The 17,063-nt window shown below is 43.8% G+C and overlaps 1 protein-coding gene across 2 annotated transcripts in view; it reads right to left on the bottom strand.

Annotated features, from left to right (window-relative positions):
* Positions 1–9,596: 9,596 nt before the first annotated feature.
* The window catches only part of LOC123027615 (tropomodulin-2), a 45,471-nt gene continuing 38,004 nt past the window's right edge, over positions 9,597–17,063 (bottom strand). For both annotated transcript variants that reach the window (XM_044438588.1, XM_044438589.1), the window contains one exon: positions 9,597–16,663. In XM_044438588.1, coding sequence (XP_044294523.1) covers positions 16,629–16,663 — 35 coding nt within the window. In that variant the 3' untranslated portion in view covers positions 9,597–16,628. The remainder of the gene's footprint in view (positions 16,664–17,063) is intronic.

The raw sequence follows: 17,063 nt of genomic DNA, 5'->3' as shown, positions 1-17,063 counted from the left end.
TCTTGGTGTTTCAGAATTGCCATTTGTCTTTCTACAGAGCTATCTTGTGTGCGAAATATATTTCATATATCCCCCTGTTTCAGTCTTTACATCAACCCTATAAGATTGGTCGGTATGATCCCATTATTATAGATGGTAGCTGTGATAGTGGGCTGCCTAAGATCACCTCAGTAAGTTCATGGCAGAAAGAAGATCTGAAACAGGGATTTTCTGATTCATAGTGCACTCCTTTCCCCAGTCTATTATATCAGGTCACTTGTGAAGTTGGGGACAGCGCAGAATGCCTCAGCGTTACAACTGTAAAATCTAAAGTTTGAAGTCTCTGGGAAGTAATTAATGAGTCTAAAGTGGCACCAGGTGTTTCTTTCATGAGAGGTTTATTTGCAGTGAACTCAAAGATGAGGGTCCACGGCGTTCCCAATCTAGCAGACCTCTGACGCTACCCCAGCTCTGTAGATCTGGTGGGCCACTGTAGGAAGTGGGACGGTGGGCCAGATGGGCCTTTGACCTGATCCAACAGGGCGCTTGTGAATGCCGACAGCCACAGAGAGCGTTTATGAATGTCTGAGCGGCGCAAGAGTATTGCCTGTGAATGTTAAAGACCTGAATGCTACAGTTAGCACATGTTGATATATGTGCCAAAAGTGGGGGGATGCATGTGTGTGTATATGATACTATGCTTTATAAATTAAACATATATATGGTTTTGGACAGGCACCAAATTCATCTGGGATGGTCAGCATGTATATATTTATTTTATTTATTTATTAAAACATTTCTATGCCGCCCCATTCGCCGAAGCCTCGGGGCAGCTCACAACATAATATAATACAAAAATAACAATATAAAACTAACACACACACACACACACACGCGCGCGCGCGCGCGCGCGCGCGCGAAAGCAAATGATCTGCAAATTCTGGACTTTCACTCAATATCAAAGTCATGCTACTCCCCCTAGTGAGCAAATCTTATACAATGTGTATAAACAGCACTTTTGTATACGTATTTATTTGCCAAGCTTGTACATTTTTGTCCTTCTTTTCTGAACTATGCATGCCAAATGTGGTGAGGCAAAATAGTTGCTCAATTGAAAAATAGGAAGCCTCTACTCATATAGAGTGATTCAGACTCATGTACAGATCAATAGGTATCACTTTCATTGGTTAAATCATGGACGCATCGCTCGGCCAGAGAAAAGCCCTCTTTTCTAGAAATCAGCCTGTGTGCGCCCTTGGAATGTAGCTAAAGTCAACCAACAAGGGCCAGTTGGCTCTTGACAGGTAAGAGCAGCACAAAGAAAGGGCAATTCACCCCACCCCACCCCACCCTCCGTCTTCGGAGCATCTTCTTTCTCTTTGCTATGCAGGCAGGAAAGATCATGCCACTGTAACTTTCTACTTCTGTAACCTATGAGAAAGTGCTGACTGTGTTGTGTGTGACCCTTTAATTATCAGTGCATAAAAGGGCCAACTGAGGATCAGGTGTGCCATCTGGAACAATCCACTGGCAGCCAGTTATTCTCGAGAAGAAATCTTTTCAAAGAAAACCTTCCCTTGTTGTGTATTTCGGGCATTTGCACGCCAAGACACAGACCATTTGTTCAACAAGGCTTTCCAGGTGAAACGTCGGACGTGACTGGAGCCTGGCATTCCCACCATCATTTGGGCCCTAGTGCCTTTGCTGTTCTAATGTGGTTTTGCCTTCTACTGCATTCTCTTTGTTTCGGTCACAGTTCCTACCAAGTGGGCTCTTTTTTACCCGTGCCCAGCCCAAATTCCCTTGCTCATTGCCCCTCCTGCCTTTTCACGGGCTTCTCACCAGGTTGATGCTGCTGCTTTCAGAAAAACATGCAAGTGTCATCAGTCCCACCCCACGTGCGAATTCTTAGCAATCCCTGAGCACCCCCACCCCAATTCCTAGGAGGAGAACTTTCTCTCACTGTGAAACTGACAGAATAAACTAATGCCAGGAAATACCGAAGATGATTTTTAATTTTTAATATTTTTCCTATTCAGAAGTACCTCCAAGTGGCTTCCAGCTATAAAAAGATGCAGTTAAAAGGAATACTATCGTTTAAATATGCTAACAAAACCATAACCGCCACAGTAGCTTGTCAGAATGAGAGTAACTGCCAAATGCAATTTATGTTGGGAACTATCTCTTACAAAATATCATCTCCCTTATGGGAACATAACAATTACAAATATTTATAAAGCGCCTAACATCACTAGGTGTTGCACAAAAATTAAAAATCAAGTAGGTTCAGACTGCATGGGTGCAATCTAAAAATTGTGGCGTTTACACGGAAACAATCCCTACTCCTGTCAGACCCAATTACTCCCAATGGTTAATCCAGGGGGCAGGCAGACCCTCATTAGGACCAACTGCTGTTCCTTTGTTTCTAGCCAGCTACATTTCTGAACCAGGCAAGCAAAGAAAGGGAATGCTTGGAGCATCCTTTTGCAATCTGCTGCTGACAACCAGGACCTGCCGCCACCCTGGGAGCAACCGTGGCTGTTGCTGTGGGCAGCAAGGCTCAGGGTCCCACAGCCACACCAGCTAAGGGGGGCTTGGGAAGCAATGAACATTTGAAGCTGCCTGCATTGAATCCATCAAGCCCAGTGGTGTCGACTCTGCTTGGCAGCAAGTCTCCTGGGTCAGCTGGCAACCTTAATGCCTGACATGCTTTTAATGGGGTCTTGAAACTAAGAGAAGTGGAGATTGAAGGCATCCTTCTGCATACGAAACATGCTCTGCCCTTAAAGCTGTTGCCCCTTCCTACCACTTTGATTTTTTTTCCTTGGATGCATCTGTAGTTCTAACAAAGTAACCAGAGCAGATGCTCTGAGGACATGAGTATTGGCTGCCATTTAATTTTGAATGTTCCAAGAATAGTACATTGAATGTTGCAGAAAATACTGGCACAAAGCCTTCCATCTAGTGAAATCTTTTGGCAGATCCTAAAATTGAGGTCTTCCTGAGGATTACAGTCATGTGTGAGGTCATTGTGGTGAAGCTCCAAATGGCAAAAAAACAATTATTCGATTCATGTATATGCACGAGTGTAGCAAATCCTGGTCTTACAGGGCTGAAACACCTGAACTTTTTGATTAGCAGGAACAATTAGATAATCTTCCACCCCCTCAGACTGCCATGTCCCTCGCTTAGCTGCAAGAGATGCAGCTGACGAGATCTCATTAGCTGGTGAAATACAGCCAGCCTGTCTGCCTGCCTTTCAACAACTTATTGTTGTGAGCTATGTGTGATGTAATGCAAAGTGTTTGGGGGTTGTTTGGTTTTGAATGAGCATAGCAACAGTTTTACACAATACCTGCTCAGAATGATTACAACTTTCCTCTTGATGCTTGAAAAGGAAACTTCTGGAAACTCTTGAGCTGCAGTGGTGTTGGGCTTCTAGGGCATGTTGTGTTATTTTTTCTTCGTTCATGCAGGTTCTCCTGCCAATGCCCAACACTGGCTTTGCCAGCTCACTATTCTGTAAGTGCCAATGTTGGGAGTGAGAAAGACAGTTGTTCTTGGCATGCATTCCCCAGGCTGCTGACAGGGACTCAGGGAAGGAGGAGTGGGAGGGGGCCTTGGCATGTGGGCCAATTCCAGATGTTGAAGGCAGGATGTGCTCCAACGGAGCAAAGCTCAGGGAACCACGGTTCCATTGCCAGGAAGAAAGGTTCCAGATGCCAGGAAGCACATCCTGACAGTCAGGATCCCGAGGGTATGGAACAGGCTTCCATGGAGGTGGTTGAAGCCCCACTGGTAAGGGTGTTCAAAGATAAGCTGGTGGGCATGTCGTGAGTGGAGCCGGCTGGATCCAGGGGTCAGACTAGATGGCCTGGGAGGCCCCTTCTGACTCGCTCTGTTTCTGTGTTGAGATGAGAGAGACAGAGGCATTTGTCTCAAGGCCAGACTCCCCAGGTACACAGGCAGCCTTGGAGGATAACCAAGATGTACAACGAGCGGGTGGGGATTTGGAACAGGAGAGTTTCTCAGAAACAGAAGAAGTTGTGCACCTCTGGACCCCATGATGCAATGTCAGCCAGTTAGAGGATTGGCATGCAGAGAGAAAGCATGCTCATTTCCAAAAGGCCCTTCCCAAAAGGAGGGGGCCCAAACATGCTCATAAGGGGAGTTCCTAGAAGTAAATACTAGATTGGGTTCAACAAAACACTCTGTGCATGCTCAAAGAATCCAATGGGAGGAACCCTTGCTCACGAGCACCACTCCCCTAATAAATTGGGTATGATGCTACATACAGCTGTTTGCTTGGTGTGTAGGTACATATAGCACAGAGCAGTACTTGGTTCTCATCCGGGCTCTCGCCATCAACAGTGCTGCATTCTTGGATAGTCTGTGCTGCCTGGGCTCCTTTTATCTGGAGATCCTGGGCAAGGAATGTAGGACTTTCTCCATGCTGTGCAAATGCTCTGGCACCCAGATATCTCCTGCCTGCTAACTTCCATAAGGCTATCTGACCTGTCCAAGAAACGCTGTGTTGCTCTATGAAATGGTGGTCTGGTTCTGCCCTTTTCCTACCAGTGATGCTTTGCACTGTCCATTCATTCATTCATTTCTATACTGTCCAATAGCCAACCGTGTCTTGCAAATATACTCACATTTCTGCGACCCCCTTTCCATTCAGCACCCATTTTTCCTAATTTACCTGTCCTTGCCAGTTATAACTGGGAGTGATGAAATGGGCAGCTGAAGATCATAAGAGTGACTAGCCAGAATATCCAACCTGTTAGACAATGATTCCAGAATGCTTCACCAGGGCAATATGGAGCATTCGTTCCTCTCGCCAGTGGAAATGGGTTTTTTAATAGCTTGGTAGATAGAGAGTTACAGAGAGCAATGGAGAGAAATTAAGCAGCACTGCATACAAGGGTTGTTCATGAGGAAATCATTGGAGAAGAGGAATGTGGACATCAAAGGGAAAAATTAAGTCAAATTTCTCACTCAATCGTTCTGATCCAGAGAGTAAATCAAGAAAAGTGTGTGTTTTTATGGAAGCAATATTGTGACAAAATGAATCACGAACTGCATATATTTTCTTCAAGGTAAAGTAAAATAAAGCCTATTTTATTGCAAAGTTTTTAAAAGCGGGAGGGCATATATCTTGGGTCACACAATGAAGCTGTATGAGTGGAACATGTCATGGGCAATTCATTAGCATACTAGAACTATAGAATGAATGCAGTCCATTATAAAAAGGAGTGCTTCCCAGCTAAAGAAATCTTAGTTGATTAATCACGTTATTTTAATCAGCTAAATTAGTTGACTAATTAATTGGTCTGCATGTGCTTACATATAAATAAAGCAATATTTTATTTTTATGCAATATATTGCATATGTCCCATATGCAATATATGTGAGAGAAAAGCTGCAATGTCTCTTCTAAGACAGCACTTGCCAGCTTGAATTATAATACATCAGTAAATGATCAAGGGCCTATTTTAAGCCAATCACAGATTTTAGCCAAAGCGAAATTTTATGCATGCTTTAAAAATAGTCCTGGAACTCCCAGCCATTCTCCAGCTAGCATGTTGACTGAGAAATGCTAAGGGGTTTAGGACTTTTTTCTGCCTAAGCATCCATGGAACTGAATCCATGAATCAACTAAATATTGCAAGCTCCAATCATACACATTAAATAATTGCAAATATATTTGCAGAAGATACTTGTTCTTGAAATCTAGGTGAGATTTCTTAAAATACATATTTTTTTAAAAACCTGCATGCCAAAATGATTTCAGCAAAATGTGCATCTTAGAGATATATATGAGCCCAAACCATTGGAAACTTGTTTCCTCACTTATTTCTATTGAGCACATATTCTTAATAGAGAATATTATTGGACCAGCAGTACCTACCTAACCACTGTAGCCCCTCATCTGAAGAAATCAGACTTCTTTCCCAGTGGCCTGGCCTTCTTTCCCGAGTGATCAGATTGGTCTCTTGCCCTAGCTTATTGCTCCTCCAAGATCCCACAGTCTGTGGCTGTGAGGGAAACACTTTCTGAGGACTGGAAGCTTTAAATAAATATGGGCTGTTCTCATGGACACCCACATGGCTCCATCAAAAGTTAACTGATATCCCAAAAGAAAAAAAGGACATGAATAGGAGGCGGAAGCAGGGTCAGACCACAAAGGAAGAATAGAAACGAATTGCAAGGAGTTGCAAGGATGGTGTCAGGAAGGCTAAAGCAGGGAATGAACTGAGCCTAGCAAGGGATGCTAAGAACAGCAACAAAGCCTTCTTCAGATACATCCAAAACAAGAGACGCGAAAGAGAAGAGTGTCCAGCTACTTAAAGGGGATGGCAGAGTGGATGCCACACAACAAGGAAAAGGTGGAGGTGCTCAGTTCCTACTTCTCTTCAGTCTTCTCCCACAAGAAAATCTACAACCAAGAGGAAGTACAAGATGAAAGTGAGAGATGGGAGCTCAAGATTAACAGACAAATGGTCAAGGAAGATATAGATGGAATAAACATGTTCATATCTCCAGGGCCCAATGAACTCCATCCCAGAGTCATAAAAGAGTTAGCAGAGGAACTCTCCGAACCACTGGCAAAGGGCTAAAGTGGTTCCCATCTTCAAAAATGAGAAAAAAGACCAACCTGAGAACTACATAGTCTGACATCAATCTTTGGGAAAATACTGGAGCAAATTATTTAAAAATCAGTTTGCAAGCAACCCCAATAAAATGCAATGGTGAATTAAAAACCAACATGGAGTTATCAAAAATAAATCTCATCAAATTAATTTAATCTCTTTTTTTTTTTTACTGGGTAACCTCCCAAATGGACAGAGGGAACATGCAGTGGACATAATCTACCTCAACTTTAGCAAAGATTTTGAAACAGTGCCCCAAACATTCTGATAAGCAAATTAGCCAAAACTGGACTGATGGAAATACTATTAGGTGGATCCAAAATTGGCTGCTAAATCAGACACAAAGAGTGCTCATCAATGACACCTTCTCAAACTGGAGGCCAGTAACTAATGGGATCCCACAGGGTTCAGTTCTGAGCCCAGTTCTCTTCAGCATATTTATTAATGATTCAGATGAAAAAGTACAAGGAACAATAATCAAATTTGCAGACAAAACAAAACTGAGTGGAATAGTGAACACCCTAGAAGACAGAATGAAGAACCAAGAATGAGTGAATCTTGATAAACTTGAATGCTGGGCTGGAAGCAACAGAATCTGCTTCAATACAGATGAATGCAAAGTCCTCCACCAAAGAAACCAAATGCATTGATACAAGATGGGGAATATGTGGCTCAACGGAACTGAAAAAGAAAAAGACCTTGGAGTTGTGGACAACAGGCTAAATATGAGCCAACAATGCGATGCAGCTGCAAAAAGTGCAAAAGCTACTTTGGGAAGCATTAACAGAAGTATTACTTCCAAATATGCAAAGTAGTAATTCCCCTATACTCCTTACTAGTCAGATCTCTTCTGAAATACTGTGCCCAGTTCTGGGCACCAAGATTTAAGAAATTAGCAGAAAAATTAGAAAGGGTCCAGAGGAGGGCAACACAAATGAGTTGGGGTTTGGAAACACTTCCCCATGAGGAGAGACTAAGAACTGAGAGCGACTGAGAGAACTGGGCATGTTCAGCCTTGAGAAAAAAAGACTGAGCAGGGATATGTTATCACTCTATAAGTACCTCAAAGGCTGTCACAAAGAGGAAGGTCAAGATCTCTTCTCGCTGATACCAGAGTGGAGGACACTGAATAATCAGTTCAAGTTGCAACAACCCAAATTCAGGCTAGATATCAGGAAAGCCTTCCTCCCTGTCAGAGCAATACAGGAGTAGAACCAGCTGCCTAGAGAGGAGGTGGGCTCTCCCACACTGGAGACATTCCGAAAGAAACTGGACAGTCTTCTGAGTGGGATGGTGTAAATGGGTGTCCTGCAACAGCAGGGGGCTGGACCCAGTGGCCTTCACGGCCCCTTCTAACCTTACTATTCTAAGATTTCATGACTGGCCCAAGTCAAATAATTAGCTCTCAGAATGAGGACAATACCTGTGCCTATTGCTTTGAAGAAGTATCTCCTGTTTAAAAGGATGAGTTAGCGCCCCCACACCTGCTTGGAGACAACAGTGGTAGTCACCTCTCCAGGCTTATCCAGTTACCATCACGCCATGGAAGTGGTCATTGTTCTATGTCCATATTGCACATCTATGCGTGAACATATTGAACATCTGTGTGTCAAACCAGGTCTTCCTATGGACATTCAGAGTCTCTGCCAGCCTCAGAAGCCTTTGCTAACATCACAGATACAATTATGCTCCTTGTTTTTTCAGTGGAGATAGAAATCCAGTTGCATCCATTCCCTCGGGCCATAAGCATTTTGACAGGTTACATGTGTTGTGCCTTGTCTTACAGTGTATTCAGGGAGCTTCTGTTTCCCTTGAATATGTTCTGAAGTTAGAACTTCAGAGGATACGCTCAGGTGTGTGCTTGCCTAGTTATGTTTAGCTATATAGAATCTCTGGCTGTAAAGTTATCGTGCCTTTGAAGATCATTTGTGAAGAAAGGCTGTTGCCTTCTTCTCCTGCCGCTGAGCTTCTGGATGTAGCCAGGAGATACATTTTGAAAAAACAGAAGTAAAGCCATCCTGGGCCGGACTAAAACCCTGTCCGGCCTGGGATTCTCTTCCCATGGTGGCCATTCCGATGCTTATGGGAAAACAGCAAGCAGAAAAGAAGACAATAGCGTCCTGTTACTTTCCCCCCAGCAGAGATATACACAAAGCCCTTGATCCTCGCTGTAGTATGTCGTTGTTACTACTCCTATGTCTTGACAGCCCCTTTTCCACCTTTGTTTATTCAGGAATGTCTCCCACTGAGTTTAACGCAACGTACGCCAATGCCACAACTCAGTCTATTTGTGTTTACCGGATGTCATGCATAGCATAAGTACAAACGGACCATCCAGCAATATACCCAAGAAGGGCCACACTAACTGAGGATCTTTGATTGGGTCACCCATCTCTCTCTGGGGGCATGTTGGGAGAAATCTCCCTTCTCTTAAAAGGTTTAGTAAAAGTCCCTGCAACATTTTATCCAATACTGTTTTCACCACATCAACTTCCCTCTCCTCTAAAATTGCTACTTGTTCCATTAGGGAAGGCAAAGAGGTACCCAGGCATGAATCAAGTATCAGACCTTGTTTAACCTGAAATCGCATGAAATCTCCAGCTAAAACCTGCTTTATGTGATCAGGCTAAAGCCCAACAAGTTCAGCATTCTGCTTTCATCAACAGCCAGCCAGATACTTCTGAAAACACGACATTAAGGTGTTCGTTGGCCCTCAGTATCTGGTATTTAGAGATATACTGCCTCTGTTCATGGAGTTTTCAATCAGCAATTAAAGATAATAGCTATTAATGGAGCTTACCCACTAAGACAGTTCTCTTATTCTTTAAAAAAAAATCTAAGCCAGTCTAAGCCATCACCACTTCTTGCGGTACTGAATCCTATATGGAGTTACTTTAAGGATAAAATATACAGTTACAAATGGGAATTTCTGGGTTTCACAACACCAAAACAACCACAGGAAACTGACTTGTTATGAAAAATTTATTTACAAAAGCAACTGATTATCAGAAGTCAACATTTTCCCTTCCTTTTTGCTGCAAAGCTGTGAACATGCAACATTGTTTATTGTTTGTTTTCCAAACTGAACATTTTCTAGCATTTCACATGTACATAGACTTGGTACACTATAAAAATACATAAATGTTGCACACCATGGCTACCTGTGTTTATGGAAAATTTTATTTTAAAAAAATACAAAAAACCCAAATAACAGCAGTGTGTGAAAACTGTCTAGCTAATTCCCAACCCTTTGTCAAATTATTTCTTTTAATAATGAAGTTCTAATTTGTGCTCCAAAGTCACATTATTCTTCTAAAGATGACCTTCTTCTACTCAGAAACTGAGCTTAGGACAGCAGTAAATCAGATACTAACCCTTATATAACTCATCTCACTACCTGGATGTACCCACTCTAGATCTCGCCTGTAAATGAGTCTAGGATTGTCCTCTATCAACCAACGTGTATCTCCCTATGTTCGTTACCAGTGCCTGTTGAAAGACTTATGTAAGGCCAGTTAGGCACAGATCTTAGAGAGTCTTCTCCTTCGCCAACAGCCTTTATCAAGTTCTTGGGTGCAGCTGCAGCCTCTGTTCTTCCCATTAAATGCTAAACAGTTGCAGATCTTGGGTTTTAATAGGACTGGTTCACATAAGTGACTTTCCAGGTTTATTCTATTTTTTCGATTTATATCCCGCCTTTTTCTACAAAGGGCACAAGGCAGCTTACATCTCCTCCTCCATCTTATCCCCACAACAACAACCCTGTGAGGTAGGCTGGGCTAAGAGTCTGTGACTGGCCCAAAGTCACCCAGTTGGCTCCATGGCCAAGCGGGGACTCGAACCCAGATCGCCTGAGTCCCAGTCCCACGCTCTTAACCACTACACCACACTGATTTTTCTCCGTGGATGTGAATGTAACACTCTATCCTTTTGCATTCTTCACATCTTTAGCTCTTGTACCTATTAGAGAATGATATGACCCTGTGTCACTCTTATGATTTGGTACACATAGTATTGGTCCATTTCCCATCAAAATTGACTAATGATGACTTTAACCTACTATGTGAATGGTGCTTGGATCATCAGATTCAAGGGTGTGGAGAGAGGCAGTGGAAATTGCTGTGGGCAGTGAGTATCCATGACTTGATCAAGGTGGCCAGGGATTCAGAAGGGCTCTCTGTGCACCAGCCAAAACTAGTTTTCATACTGCATACCTTGGTCCCTGGAGCTGTGCTGAAAGCGTATGTTTCATCCATTCACGAGAACAGCCTGGTGTCCAAGCCAGGAGCTCATGAATAGGTTCACCATCTTTCTGACTTCTATGCCTCTAGCAGCTGTTTACCACAAATGCAAGATTTTTCCCATCATGGCATCACCACAGCACAAACAGCTTTACCGTTGAATTTCTGCCTGTCACACAGCCTTTGATAGAGAACAAAAGGGTACCACCATCATGATGAATGGCTGCAGAAACACCTTGTGACCAGGAGACTTTAAGATACATGCCAGCCTTTTCTAGCCATCAACCACACAAAAGAATTCACATGAACGTATGGCCCTGCCTAAATACGGACAACCTTTTAGCACAAAGGAACTCTAAATGCAGATGTGACCCCTCTGCAAACTGGGACATCTGTGTTGCCCCACCAAATGTTGTGAAGAATCTTACCATTCCCTAGCTAGCCCAGATTTCTGGTCAAAGGCACAAGTGAGCTTAAATTCTCCTCACCCCTTGGAAGGATGATAACTGGCTGACATTTTCCTGCTTAGTGTGGGAATTTTACAACCTTCTCTTTCCTTGGATCTCTGAATGAATGTGGATGCATAGTGAAATAGCACTGGGGCCATGCATACAACAAACCAATGCCAGGACTAGGGCTCTAGGGTAGCAGCAGCCGCAGCAGCACCATCCCGCCAGGTGATAAAGAAAAGTTTTCCCCCCCACCTTGAGTGCAGATCTGTGATGAAGCAGACATTTCTAACCACCCAGAATCTGACTTTCCAAGCAGACACATGAACAGTTTAGCAACCATGTCTGGTTGTCCCTATTTACCAAGTCCGACAACCCTGTTAAAAACATCTTGGCAAGAATGCTCAGGATCAATTAGTTGTTTAGCTCTGCAGATGAGAAAAGCAATTTTTCAAAGTGTACACAGGCTGAGGCAGGTGCTACTCAGAAAGAGGGCATTTTCCTTTGCACTGGACAGATACCTCTTTTAGGATGACAGCCACCATCTTCAGCACTTCAGATGTATTGAAATTATTTATTTTTCACTTGGTGGCACATCTGATTTGATCAGAATATTTCTAATGAATTAATCTAACTAGTTTATCCATTAAATGCCACTCCTCCTGCAGGTGCCTCTATGAGTAAAGAAGGTAGGCCAACGTGAGCTGGGGAGGAGGACAAGGGGGCTACACGGCTGCATTAGGCCACAAAGCAGAATGCCACAAAACACCACTCACGTGTGCACAGCACAGGCATCGTACGGCTTGGATCAAAGGACACGCCCTGCAGGAACAGCTTGCCACACGGGCAAAAGCAGTCAAGAAGCCCACAACAGAGTTACAGCATGCAAATACAGGATCCTATATACAGAGGCTACCATTATAATTGCACCCTCCTTGGCATTCAGGAGCCCTGAAAGAACAAGAATCAAGGAGCACAGCATCGCGACTCATCGGTGTAAACATCTCCCTCTCAGAACAGCCCTGTTGCTGCAGCGGGGCGGAGAAGGGGCGGTGTGTGCCGAGGCCTGCATGTCCGTGCCCGATCCCCATCCCATTCATGGACCACGGACAGGCAGATGAGGCAGGCCACCCGTCCATCTGGCTCAGTACACTCGCGACTGGCCGCTCCGCCGTTCCAGAAAGGAAGTCCTTCCTAGCCCTGCCCAGGACTCCACCTGGAACCTGTGCAAGCACAGCACATGCTGCATCACAGACTGTGGCCTCTCGCCATCCTTTCGAGTGAAAGGGAGAAATGACACACGCGGAGCTTCCAGATTTATCCTGGGTCAATAGGGATGGCTCGGCTCAGGCTAGGCCTCATGCAACTGTCAAGACAAAGCTGGTCCACATGGGCAATTTGAAACACACAAACAGGAGCTGTTCTTGCCGCTTGCTCAAAAATGAAAAAGGGGACATCACTAGATATAAATAAGGGGCCGTGGGAGATTTGTGGAAGCTGGGAAAGAAAGACTTCCCTTGGCAAAGAGAAACGAAGTGGACATTCATTCATCTTGGAAATTATGATTGAGGAACCCTCTTTTGGTGGAATATGTAACACATATGGTAGACCTTTTGAAGAATTCAGACTGCCACTGTTGGAAATCTTTTGGAGAGAAGGGAACAATTGTTTAGTGTGACATTTCTGCCATTGTTGGGTTAAAAGTTGGGCTGTGCTTGTAAGGAAATCAAAGTAGGGAGAAATGGAATCGCTACACGGGGCCAGCAATTTTCACAAGCTGTTTCACACATCATCACAGAAGCACATGAGGCTGTCAAAGGACCACTTTTACCTGGAAGTGCTGTAGAGTCACCTGTAGGAGATCTGCCATCACGTGCAGAATCACAGCTCCAGAACACCACCATGTTATGATGGGCCCCATGTGGAGGCGCTAGTTCTTGCCAGCACCTCCAGGCAAATTGGCCCAGTCACACGAGAAAACAGACGTGTGGCTGTGATTTGAACACATTCCGCACCCAACTCAACAAACGTCTTTGAACGCAGCAAATATGGAGTCAGTCCATCCCCATGTCCCTAACAGAGGTGTTCACTCATAAATCCATGCTAGCCTGTTCCTACATAATTTGAAGAATTAAAAAATCCACAACAAAAAGCGTTCGTTGCAATACTTTCCTATATTACCCGTTGTTAAATCTCACCAAAATTAGCCATGCAAGAAGCTGTACATTTGATAATGAGGCCAATTCCATCTGCCATGTTCCATCACATAGTTTGGAGAACATTGCGTCATTGTTTTGCACCATCTTCTATTTCCAATTTTGGATATATCAGAACAATTTAGCTGCAATCTATTTTTTATACTTTGGAGCTTTCTTGGCTTATGGCTCAGAGAAATAAACAAACTGAACATTATTAGCTGCAACAACAATGCGTGCATAGCTATGAGAGTCAATTGAGTTTCAGTCTAACTCTCACATGAGGGGGAATCAAACTTACTGGACACCAGTAGATCAGGAATTGCTGCATTTGGCACCTTCCTATGTCTATGAAACTACTGCAGTCTAAGAAATATCATGGAAACATTCTCAGATTAAAGCTTCCCTGTTTGGGAGACAGCAGCACTAGGAACATGCGAAGCTCATTTTCCTGTCAACAGGTCATCAGGATTTCAGGCAAGTTCCTGGAGATGCCAGGGGCTGAATCTGGGACCTTCTGCATCCAAAGCAGGACCTCTGCTGTGGAACTACAGCTCAAGGATGCGTCTGGAGCAAGCCACACTTCTTTCATCTGTAACTCCTGATCACTCATAAATATGTTATTAATTTACAAATACAAGTGACAACACAGACAATAAAAAGACCCACTACAATTCTGCCCACAATGAAGATCTAAATTGCACTAATAAATAAAAGCATTTTCACCATCTCTTGAGAAGCGAGGGGTGGTGTTTTAGGACAATATAAAAAAAAGTGACAACCCAGGGCTCTTTCACATTTTATGCCACCATTCCTCAAGCTGGTGCCATCTAGATGAGTTCAACTACAACTCCCATCATTCCCAACAAGCACTGGCTACTGGAGATGCTGCTTAGCCCGGAGCATGCTAACGTTGGACAATGCATATAACCTGCTTGGTCCACCTGGCAAACTCTCCTCACGTTCGTAATGGTACACAGTTCAAATATATTTGGTACACAGATTAAAATGCACCAAAAACCTGCAATGAAGCCCTTGGAAAAAGACCCATTTGCTGAGTTTAGTCTCAGAAACCAGCACAAGTTACAAGCTCAGTGCAGGTGCAGAACTGCAGCAGCAAAGACACTGGCACTTGTTACTGCTGGGGGACTCTGAAAAAGCTTCTCGTTCATAACGCAAGCATTTAGACCTTCATGGTGTGTAGACACTTCCCATCTGCTAGCAAGACCGGCAGCTTTCACTATATCCCACCCTTTTATGACTTTTACCTAAGCAACAGCTCTTAAACAGCTGTTTAAGAGAAGGGACCCATTGATGGAACTGTGCCTTTATCCTGGAAATCCCAAAATCAAACTCCCTCTCCGCTGGTTGTCCAGGACGGTGCCCTTCCTGCAGCCTGGCCGCAGTCCTACAGACACCGATCTGGGAATAGGTCCCCCTGAACTCCGTAGGATTTAGTTTTCAGTAAATATATATTGGATTACACAGCCTCTGTTAGTCTTCTACAAGTAGTAGCAATATATGGTACAAGTAGTTGTATCAGGGGTGTTTTTAAAAAGAAAAACCAAGCATTTTGAAAATAAGCATTTTCTGGTTTTTAGAACATTGGTCTATGTGAAAGAGGCAGTTAAAGACAATCCTGACCTCCTGTTAAATACACGCACGCACATGCACACAAATATTAGTTTTTCAAAAACTATTTGAAGTTTGACACTGTTCTAGGTTTGGCAAAACTAGTGTTCATTACATGACATCACCCAAAAGGACAACTGAGTGAGAACTCGGTTAGTCAGACCAACACATGTAAACAAGTAGGCTTTGACAATACTTTCAAACTTGGTCCAAAATGCACCGATGGATCCACCCAATGCTAATCAGGCTAATGCCAATCAGGAATACAGTGTTTGGTGGATTGTACCCAGTTCCAATTCCCTTCAGGTTGATTTGGGGAAAGGGATTTTGCTGGTGCTCTGGGTCTGAATTACCACCATATTTGAGCTCAGGAACAATGCTTTTTGCCCACCAAAATAACCCCAGAGTTGGGAGGAGAGTCAGATAGCTTGACTTTTTCTCTCAGTTCAGACAATGCTGAACTATGGTTAGGAGGCCTGATATCTGAATTAGTAAACCACCGTTTGCAATCCTTCGGGAAACCAGTATCAGAAACCATGATTTGCAGAGGATTACAAACCATAGTCTATGCAGAGTCAACACACTGTACTTAGGGGTGTTGGTCCCTTCGAGAGGCACATGTACCATAAAATTAGAAAGGGAGAGCAGACGGTAAATAGAAGCCACTCTAAACCATGGTTTGCTGAGCAGAGAAAAAAAAATGAAAGCAAGCAGGCAACTTCAAACTATGTTTGTCTGCATATGAGAACATTCCACTTGTGTGCTTCAGTGTAATTAGCACAAACCATGGTTTAGGGTGTTGTCTGAATGGAGCCAGCATGCAATGCGTCTCAAGCTCTTCTGTGCAATGTACCTTCTCTCTGCTTCTATGGCACGTCGTAGTCTGATTTTGATCCATTTGGTGGAGTGCACAGGAGGAGGAGGAGGAGGATACTGATTCTGGGACTGATAGCTTGTAATGACCACTTGGCCTCCTTTCAACCACCTAAGGAAGGTACATGGTGGCCTGTACAGACATGGGGCAGATCCAACCCTCCTGTGAGACAAAATGAGGTGGCAGGCTTTACGAGTGGGAGAGAGACGGTCCGAACCCATCAAGCTCAATCCACCAGGGGGTTCCCATCCATTTCAGTGGGATTTGTGCAGGAGAACTTCCTGGTGCATCAGGCCTTGTCTGTTAGCTGGGAGCAGGGAGCCCCATGCCTTGGGTGGAGTGGGGCCAGTTCAGGGCAATCAGAATTCCAAGCATGAATGTACATCTTGGCTTTATGTAATTAATTCAAACATGCTTTTCTTTAAGTGAGCAAGTTAAAGAAAATCAGGCTGGAACTTTTTTTTTAAAGAGAGAAAGGGGGGATTAGGGCAGTGGAACAGGAGCGCCCCTTTTCTCAATGCTTTCCAGTGTCTTCCCTTAAGGCCAGTGAATTTTCTGAGCGGTGCTTTTTGACAGGTAGCGTGTCCACATCCTCCAAGACAGGTCTAGTGACGTTCCCCTTCTACACGCTTCTTGCGAACTAAAGAGAGAAGGGAGTAGGGAAAGAAAGCAGAGCCTGATGTCAAAATTTTGTACCATTTATGCGTTGCAAGTAGTTGATTAACAGTTGTAATGGTATTTGTCTGATATTGGTCTTTGTCCCTTCCTCCATGAAACTGAATGCAACTTATGTGGAGTTTTAACATTTTGCCATTACAACAACCCTGTGAGGTAGAGTAGGCTAAGAGACAGACATGCCATGAGCTTCAGAGCTGAGCAGACCTTCAGATCTCCCTAGCCCAAGCCCAGAACCACCAAATCTACCATAATCTGCCATAGCAAATGAGCTTCACCTCCTTTTGAAACTTATTACAGGGCTACTCTACATAAGCAGCAGAATGAGAGGTTAGAACAGAAGATGGCGCTTTATTGACTTATTT

The sequence above is a fragment of the Varanus komodoensis genome, unplaced genomic scaffold (assembly GCF_004798865.1).
Source record: "Varanus komodoensis strain SLA01 unplaced genomic scaffold, ASM479886v1 scaffold33, whole genome shotgun sequence".
NCBI lineage: Eukaryota > Metazoa > Chordata > Lepidosauria > Squamata > Varanidae > Varanus > Varanus komodoensis.
This window is presented reverse-complemented; position numbering and strand designations above follow the sequence as displayed.